Here is a 9,726-nt window from a genome sequence, read left to right on the forward strand (position 1 = left end):
TGACATTATTAGTTTGTGTATTAGGACAAGGAACGGTCCCATCACTATGTCTGTCTAATCACATACTCCTCTTTTATCTATCATATACATAGTTTACACAACAATCCACAGAGAAGGAATAATTAATAAATAAATGAATCAACCAAATTCTGAGCTCCTTTCTCATCTTGTGAGCAGATCGACCCAGGATCCCGCATGGAATCCAGATCAGTGCAAGTGTTGGCACTTTTCCATTTACATCGAGGTTAGAACAAAATGACCCCAGACAAGTAACTTACACCAGTGTTTAGGTTACCATTGAATTGAGTCGGGAGACATTGAGCCAGAATCTCATCAGTATTAAACCCTTGATGTCAATGGAGCTACTCTTCATTGGCACAGAAGATGGGAATCTCACACTTACATCTCTGGCCCATTCGCTTTCTCCAGGCTGCCTTTAGCAACATTTGGATCCCTGTGTATATTGGCTGTTGGCCAAGTCCTGACCCCTTTGAAGTGACTGGCTTTAGCCCAGTGACTTCAATGGGATCCAAATATGGGCTTACTATCCAGAGTCAGTTCTTCTTCAGGAAACACTGGAGTAAGTTTCTCTTCAAAAAGGCCTTCTCACCATAGCAAGAATGACATAGATTTTATTTATTTATTTACATTTACATTTACATTAATAAAAAAGAAGCCTAGCTCAGGCTCTAGGCATGTTAAAATTAGTCATTTCAACAGGAACTCAGTCATTCAGACAGCTACAGAAACTCTTTCCCCACCCCTTCATCTTTGTGGGAAGCAAACCTTCAGCTCTCTCAGAAAACCCAGTCAAAGCAATAATACATTGCCCTCCCGAATACATGACAAATTACTGAAACCCCCATAATGACAGGTTTCAGAGTAGCAGCTGTGTTAGTCTGTAGCCGCAAAAAGAAAAGGAGGACTTGTGGCACCTTAGACACTAACAAATTTATTTGAGCATAAGCTTTCGTGAGCTACAGCTCACTTCATCGGATGCATCTGACGGAGTGAGCTGTAGCTCACGAAAGCTTATGCTCAAATAAATTGGCTAGTCTCTAAGGTGCCACAAGTCCTCCTTTTCTTTTTGTGAAACCCCTATGTAGCCAATCATTTCCCTCCCCACCCCACAAAAAAACAAAACAAAATCCTAAAAGCAAATTGACCAACTGATAAAACAAAACAATAGCCAGACGAGCTAGCTGTTACAATCTGGCCCAGTACCCAGTTGTATAGTCACCCATCTCATGAAAGCAGACCCAATCACTGGGTGGCATGTTCTTCCAAGGTAATTGTATCTGGGTAGAGTCTCATCGTTGTTTCTAGCTCTGGGGCTGTAGACACCATTCCCCAGCTCAGACCTCTGGTCTGACGCCCTTCCTTTGGCCACTGGGAGGCCCCTGTCCAGCTGCCTTAGAGCTCAAAACCAGTGTCTGAGTTCCCCCAAGCCCCCAGGTCACTTACACACACTCTGCCAGAGCTTCACCTAGGCTGTGCTCACTCTGGTTGAAGCCCTTTAAGATGAATGTGACAAGAAGGAGAGGAACATGGGTTTAGCAAAGGTATTTCTTAACCACAGAAACTTTATGCATTAAGCCCTCGAGCGTTACAGATCTTTGGAAAGAAGATGGTCCTGAGACACCCCCTCCCCTAGTCTGATCTCATCCATTCTGTGAGTCTGAGGTTTCAGGCTGGGCAGAGTCCCTCCCACCCTCTTGCTCCTGCAAGTCTTTCCTACGTGTGGGCATGGTCGGCCCCTCTCTGCATAGAGCAGAATAGCACTCTTAAATAGGCCCCTGTCACTGTGCCATGGGTTCAAACAGTGAAGTTCCATCTCCAACATTCATTCCTGTGGGCCCCCTGTATAGAAAAATCATTTTTTTGCCTGTGGGAGGGCAAGTAGTCGAGACACAACAAAACTCGATGGCCTCAGACTCTCGCCTGGATGGCTCTCAATGAGGTCCTCCTATGATGGTATCAAACACCTTTCCCAGGCAAGGCAGCTGTCTGGAAAGCAGCACAACAGGCTGCCATTGAGGCAGGCCAGACTTGTGCTGTCACCATGCCAATATTTCCACACACACTACAACAGAGTTAACAGTTTGACACCATCATACCCCACTCTGTTACACAAGCAAACAATTAACCAAAAGCCATGGCACCCCAAGCAGAGTTTATGCCCCAAGAAAGAAGACAGAGAGACTTCATGAAGCCCACTGGGGACTTGATTATGGCTATTCATTTGAGGTGGAAGGTGCTCGGATGATGGGTGTCAGTACAAAAAACATGATAGATAGATAGGTAGAGTCTGATCTTATTTACACTGGTGTAAATCTACAGTAACTCCACTGACTTGAGTGGTGTTTGTGTACATTTTTACCTGTCTAAATACACCTTTCTGCATAAGCAAATGACAAAGTATGTTCTCATGGAGTCGATAATGTCATCAGAGGATTACATTTATAAAGAAACACAGAATGAAATCACAACCAAAGGGAAAAAATGGACAGTTTATTTTTGGTGGATAACATCCACGCTATCAGTTTCCTCAATGCAGCTTTGATCTCCTTGTTCCTCATGCTGTAGATGACTGGATTCATCACTGCTGGCAGCACGGAATAGAGAACAGCCACCACGAGATCCAGAGTTGAGGTTGAGCTGGAGGTGGGATGACTGTAGGCAAAGTTAGCAGTGCAAAAGAACAAGGACACCACAGTGAGGTGAGGAAGGCAGGTGGATAGGGCTTTATGCCGGCCCTGCTCAGCGGGGATTCTCAGCACCATGGTAAAGATGTGAACATATGACACAATTATTAAAACAAAGCAACTTGAAGCTAAGCACACACTAAAGGCAATAGCCCAAGTTTCACTGAGGTATGTGTCAGAGCAGGCGAGCTTGAGGAGCTGGGGGATTTCACAGAAGAATTGATCCACCATATTGCCTCCACAGAAGGAGACTGCAAATGTGATCCCAGTGTGGAATGCAGAGTAGAGAAAAACACTGATCCAGACACCAGCTGCCATTTGGACACAAGCTCTCCTGTTTATCACTCTCTCATAGTGCAGAGGTTGGCAGATGGCGACGTATCGATCGTACGCCATGACAGTCAAAAAAGCAAGATCTGCTGAAACAAAAAAGACAAAGAGAAAAACTTGGGCAACACATCCAGAATAAGAAATTGACCTGATGTTCATGAGGGAATTCGCCATGGATTTGGGGACAGTGACAGAGATGGAGCCAATGTCTAGAATGGACAAATTCATCAGGAAGAAGTACATGGGGGTGTGAAGATGGTGGTCGAGGACAACAACGGTGATGATGAGAAGATTCCCTATCAGGGCTGCCAGGTAAATCACTAGAAACACCATGAAATGTAAAATCTGCAGCTCCTGAACATCAGAGAATCCCAGGAGAAGGAACTCGGTCACGGTGGTTCGGTTGGACATTTTCTTCCTCAGTGTGATGGCTGTGGAGGGAAGGAGAAGGGCAGTGGCCAGGATTACAGTGACAGAGGAAATGATCCTGATTCTCTTTCTGAAATATCTCATGATGTGATGTCAATGGTGTACAGCACTCATTACTTCCATTGTCGAGGAGACACAAGTGCTCTTCACCCATCACTCAGAGCAGTAATCAGGTGCATTATCACATTAGTGAAAACTGGATTATTTCACTTAAACTCAATGGTGCTCGGTCAGTTTACACCAGCTGAGGCTCTGGCCTCAGATAAAATGCAGTATGAAGGATGGAACAAAGTACAATCCAAATCCAACAGTTCTAGGCAAGATGGTTCCCTATTGTGACAAACAGCAAGTCCACAGCTTGGGCATGAAACTAACATACTAAAATGACAGCACAGCCCAATTCCCACTTTCCAGAGAAATACGACAGTGACTCACCCAGCTTCCTATGTGGCAGCTCGTCTGTGATGATTTCTCCACATAGACGGCCCGCTACCTATTTACAGATTGATTTAGGGCACCAATCCCAGCTGCACTTCCATCTCTGTGTGATGATGGGCTAGTAGCATCACTCAGTTACTTCTAGGTTGCATTATTTCCCTCTGTGACTTTATGTCTATGTTGTGCAGGTCAGTGGCAGTCAGGAGACTTGGGTTCTGATCTTGGTTCTGCCACTGATCTGCTGGGCGACCTTGGGCCAGTTACTTCCCCGCCCTGTGCCTCTGTATCTCCTCCCTCCCTTTCTCTGCCTTGTCCATTAGGACTGGAAGCTTTTAGGGGGGTGGACTGTGTCTTATTATGTGTATGTTCTGTGCACTGCTCAACAGCACTGCCATTTAACTGGCAGCAATATCGGACAGCAGATATGGTGCTAGAGCAGGAGATCTAGGTTCTAATCCCATTGACCTTCTGTCTCTCCTTGGGCAGTGTCAAGATAGAAAGGTTTTGTCTGGGGGCTTCAACTCTGTCTTTTAGCATCATGACACTTAAAATATATTCTGTGGGCTATCGACTTGACTGCACTCAGTTTAACCATCCTGGAGCTATCCCTTTGAAACAGTTGCAATAGAGCGAATGGGTTTGAAATTGTGGTATTAGTGGAAAATCTTAATGTTCCCTACCCTGGTGCAAAGTTTCCAGTTCCGGGTAGACAGACATTTTCTGCTTTAATTATTTCAAAGGCAAATTGGGTTTTGAATTGAACACATTTTCATGGAAAATCTCTGCTATCCTCGATATATATTTTGTTTTTCCAAGGACAGCAGAGGCTATTTTTTTTTTTCAGTTTTCAACAGCTTTTAGTTAAATTTGTTTTCTTCTCAGTTGCCATGATGAAACAAATGTTTGAGTTTTCACAGTTTCTATGAAAAATCAATTTTTGCTGCTGAAAAATAAACAAAAAAATAAGTCTGACTGGTGCTAGGTATTTGATTAAACTGATAGTAAAACTCTTCAAGAGTTCCAATTGTCATGCATATTTATGTTCTCAGATGTGCCCTGTATATCAATACCCTAACATATTTAATTGAAATAGGAAACTTACTTTGCTGGTCTTTGTAGAATTTTTCCCAACTTGTGATGCATTTGATCCTCCTCTGTTAGAGTGATAATGTCCAAATAATCATATCTGTCTATCATGCCCCCATCACTGTATTATCCAGAAACTGTTTCCTGAGTTGCTGGGTCTCTCTGCAGTTCCTAGAAAACAGGGATCCACTCCACAGATGTGTGCGCCCTGCTCCCCTCCTTGGGCAGGATAGTCCGAGAGGTGATAGACTAAATGGGATCAGAGACTGAAAGCCCCTCCCAGCTCTAGAGCTGATCCTGGTTTGTGCAGGGGCAAAATAGCTGAATCCAGTCTCCAGGGTTGTGAACCCAGGTCTAATCTCAACTCTGAAGCAAACCACCCTGACAACCTGCACTAGCTCAACCTAGCCTCAGGGAAGAGCACCCTCCCTGGATCTCATACAATGGCAGCATCCCTGGAAGGACCCTTGGCTAAAAATAAGGCAGGGCTGAGGCTCAAAGGGTGTCCCAAAGGGGTTGCAGAATAAAATATATATGTATAACACAGACATGTCACCTACAATCGCTAAGAGCCTAGTGGCACCAGATGCTCAGCTGGCCTGGAATAGCCTATTCCTTCATTAACTCCACATAATTACCTCTGGGTGAGCAGAGATTCCCCCCACCCTTCCTTCTCCTGCATTGCATCAGCAGCTCTTGGAGTACAGCCACTAGGGGAACCCACAGCTCAGGCTGGCTGGGCTGATTGAATTAGGTCATTAAGAGGTACCCAAAGCAAACACTAACAACTAAGAACCATGTCCACACTCGTGTAGCTAGGGCTATTTTTGCCAACTGGGGATCTGGCTCTTTGATTTCAATGGAGCAATGGCTGATTTACACCAGCTGGGGATCTAGCCTGTTACACAGTTTCAAACCCATATTCTTTGCCTGTGAGTTTAAACCAAAGATGTGACAAAAGTTCTGAACCCATCTGCACTTTCTTCATTCTTTGTTCCATGGGATTAATTGCAAGTGTGTAAATTTTAATGTTAAGGAGTGATTCATTCCCACTAGGGACAGAATTTTGGAGGAATTCACTGTTGCTAAGATTTTCTGTGTCTGAGCTTTGACTTCCATTGGGATGAATGGCCCAACTTTCTTTCTTTCTTTCTTAGCAATTACATTTTTTTTCTTACTGCAGGCAACACTATAATAAAAGGCTCATTAGGCTGCAGGTGCAATGCTGCATGGCATTTTAACAATGTTTAATTCACACTGGTTTGTGTATGTCAGAGAGACTGAACAAATATGAAGGACCAGATCCCCAGCTGGTGTAAATTGGCATAGTGCTGTGGAGCTGTGACAGTTTACATGAGGTGAATGTCTATACTGTGGTGCATACTTTGATGCTTATTGCTCTGTCAGCATTCTCCTTGTTTAACAGCACAATCCCGTTTTAATGCTCATGGAATATTCCGAGATCACGGTTAATAGACAGAAATCTGAGAGATGGGTACTCAGCCAGTAAATGAACTTAGAAATATTATAGTATAGTTAAAGTTGTGTTGTGACTACCATTTAAAAGTCAGCTTTCTAAGGCCCATAACATTGACATGCTTAGTCAGATTCCTTTGAAAATTGGTGTGCTTCCAGAGGGTGCAGTGTAGGATTAGTAAACTGAATTAGGGGTCATTAGACCTAGGGGTTATGGAGCTATAAGCCAAGAAGAATAGTTTGTTTTTTTCAAAAAGTCATTTGAGCTAGGGGTCGCGGAGATGAAAAGGATTTTTCTAGGTGAATTTTTTTGTGCAGTGCTAGAGCTCAAACTATTGATGTGATGAGAGTCAAAAATGTCTCAGCCTGTTGACTTTATTCTATCTTTGGGGAACCCAAGCTGTATTTAACACAATGTTCACTGTGAAGGAAAAATCTAGTAGGCCTAAACTAATAGGCCTAAATCTTCAGTCAAGCTAATTGTGTATATGAAGCATAAGAAGAGAGTGAGGAAAATGCCATTGAGGGGCAATTGCAACAGCACAGCTTAAGAAATGTAACCATAACTGCTAGAAGTTAGAAAAAACCATTAGCCACAAAGGAAAACACCTGTCAATAACAGAAAAAGCTTGTTTTTGCTAAACGCCAAGTAAGGCAAAGCTACTGTTGAAGCTTGCACTATATGCCAAATAAGAAAAATGCTGTTGAAGGAAGTGGGTTTGGCAAATTGTGGTTTTCAGCAATATAAGCTCCTGTATTGCTGTTTATGCCAGAGCAGCTCCAGCTGACTCTCCCTGTCTGAGCATGCTTGAATAAAGCTGGCCTCAGGTTTGTTCTGAACCAAACACAACGTGTGGTTAATTTTCCACCACATCACTTCTTACTGTCCTCATGCACCAGTACCGAGAAATAGCCAGAGGGTTTCCATTCCAGCCATTTTATACGCTTTGAACCTTAAACCTTGTAAGTGCTCTAAAATCCAGTCACTCAGTTTGCTTTGAAGTTTGGTTTGCCTCCAGGGGGCATGGGGTCGTGATAGTGATCCAAATCTGGGGTCATTTGGCTAAGGGTTTTCTGAGTTATAGCCCCCCAAAACAGTTTCCTGTTGCTTCCTTATAGGTATTAAAGGGAGAGGTACGAAGGAGTGCATGAATCACAGAACTCATTGAGAATGATGGCTGGGCAGTGTCCATGCACCAAAGCACACAGTGTGGAGGGAAGGAACGGTCCCCCATGGAGGGGCCATGGACTCTCCTTTGGGAGGAAGGGGCCCTCCCTGCCATTCTACTATGTCCCCAGCTTGTTCTCATCTCTTCTCACTGCATCCCAATCTCAGCAGCTCCATCAAGCCAAGGGAGCTGGGCCAGAGGCACTGAGGAGTGGGATGGTGATGTACCTGGCTATGGCTGTTCCCCTTTCCTTCTCTTAGTGGGTTGAGGTCCTGGCTCCTCACTGAAGGCCAGGTTTTCAGAGGTGTTGAGGGAGCGCAGACGGCACTGACTGGAACTGGAGTTTTTGTGGCTGTGGCATTTCTGCAGTTCAGTCCCTTAGTCCATCCTGCTCATGGAGTTGAATTCACCTCAAGCCACGGTACCCATTCTGACTCATTTGCCTTGCTGCTTCCCGGACACCGAATGGCGATGGGACGGGAGTGACTTTCCGGGGCCTAGAGGTGACAGGTCCTGGGTCCCGTCCCCAATCTCCTGAGCCTAATCCAGCCTCTCACCTTGTCTCCATCAGCTGGGCAGCTTCCCCCAGGATGGAGGAACAGCCTGGCTGATGGACAGCAAGGGGTCGTAGATGGCCAGCAGCACCACCTGCAGAAAGGATCTTCTCTGCCCTTCAGAGAAGATCTTTCCAAAGACCTAAAAGCAACAGGGCACGTGCCTTTGGCAGATTGCACAGAGCCAGCTCCAAATCCTGGGGCTGGGATGGTATCGCCCTAGAGTGGCCCCGGTGGAGGACTCAGGTACCACTCCCCACCCCACTGATGTTTCCCTCAGCTTTTCGTAGGGTGCAGTAATGCATCCCAGGATAGGAGCTCACCATGTCCCTGACCCAACGCAGATCTGTTCTGCTTCCTGACTCCCAATGGTGATGGGAAACCCCCACACTCTCTCTGTGCTCTCACAGGGAGCTGGGACTCCAGCTGAGATCTGGTCAGGTAATAGCTGGGCATGTTCTTCCCCACTCACTGACCCAGCAGCTCCGCTCTCAGAGACTTGGGGATCAGCCAGGGAGACAGTGGCTGGATCCCTTGAGGCACAATCCTGCATTGACTCACCCACCCAGGGGATTCCCTTTGAACCACGTAGTGATGGATCTCTGTAGCACACACAAACCACGACCATTAGTAAGGCCCAAACCCAGGCCTCTCACCAACAATAGGGCACCAGGCTGCCTTGGGGAGCGAGAACCTCTAACCCCTCTGAGACCCAGGAGAGGGCCCTGAGAACAGCCACTGGCTCCTCCCCAGGGAGACCCTGAGATAAAGGAGGACCCTTGGGGAATCGACCCTTCTCTCCCACGGGCACAGATTATTGGAAAGGGGGAGGGAATTGTCCTGAACCTTCCCTTCACCCCAGAGAGCTGCAGACATGGGCAGGGATTCTGAACCTCTGAATGATGAACAGCACATCAAGAAGGAGACAGGTCAGCAGTGACTGACCACCTATTGCCCCAACCTCTGATCTAGTGAGACAATTATGGGACATAACCCAAAGGACATGGACAGAATCCTGAGAGCAGCAAAAGCCCTTCTACAGCTCTTAAATCAGTGAGTCCCATATTCCCCCAGATCACTGAGTCTCAGCCCCATGGGGAGGGGAAGGCGCTCATTTTTGCAGAACATTCACCTGCTGATGGACCATGACCTGCCTCCTTCTTCCACAGCACATCACCTTAGATCATTAGCAATACATATGAAATTAATAAGAAGGGCTTTTTTTCCTGTGTGATGAAGTGAATAAAACATGCCTCTTTACATTCAAACTAAACTTTAGAATACTCTGCTATAATTTCAGGATGTGTCTGCAAACTTAATTGGTCACTGTAAGAAACTGAAGTCTCAGAATCAATCCCCAAACACATGATTCTACCACTTGAGCTCAACCAAACAGATTCCTCAGGTGGTAGCAGTTGTAGGTACTTATTCTCTTTGTGTCCTTGTTGCCAGAGAGGGATAAAATCCATGTAGCCAAGGAAATCGAGGCATGAGAGTCACCTTGTAGAGTTCCTTCTATGTCTGCCCACTCATGGTAGA

At 45.6% G+C, this 9,726-nt stretch overlaps 1 protein-coding gene across 2 annotated transcripts; it reads right to left on the bottom strand.

Moving 5' to 3' along the window:
• Positions 1-1,719: 1,719 nt before the first annotated feature.
• LOC102930401 (olfactory receptor 14A16) lies at positions 1,720-9,524 on the bottom strand. Of its 2 annotated transcripts, none has more exons than XM_007053857.4 (2): positions 9,515-9,524; positions 1,720-3,466 (listed from the first exon to the last, which is right to left on the bottom strand). In XM_007053857.4, exon 2 carries the CDS (start codon positions 3,444-3,446, stop codon positions 2,484-2,486), a length of 963 nt encoding a protein of 320 aa, XP_007053919.2. In that variant the 5' UTR covers positions 3,447-3,466; positions 9,515-9,524; the 3' UTR covers positions 1,720-2,483. The 2 variants fall into 2 exon arrangements, with proteins under 2 accessions (XP_007053919.2, XP_043384474.1); XM_043528539.1 differs by lacking the exon at positions 9,515-9,524 and adding an exon at positions 5,005-5,475.
• Between the last annotated feature and the right edge of the window lie 202 nt (positions 9,525-9,726).

Source organism: Chelonia mydas, chromosome 14, assembly GCF_015237465.2.
Source record: "Chelonia mydas isolate rCheMyd1 chromosome 14, rCheMyd1.pri.v2, whole genome shotgun sequence".
Classification (NCBI taxonomy): Eukaryota; Metazoa; Chordata; order Testudines; family Cheloniidae; genus Chelonia; species Chelonia mydas.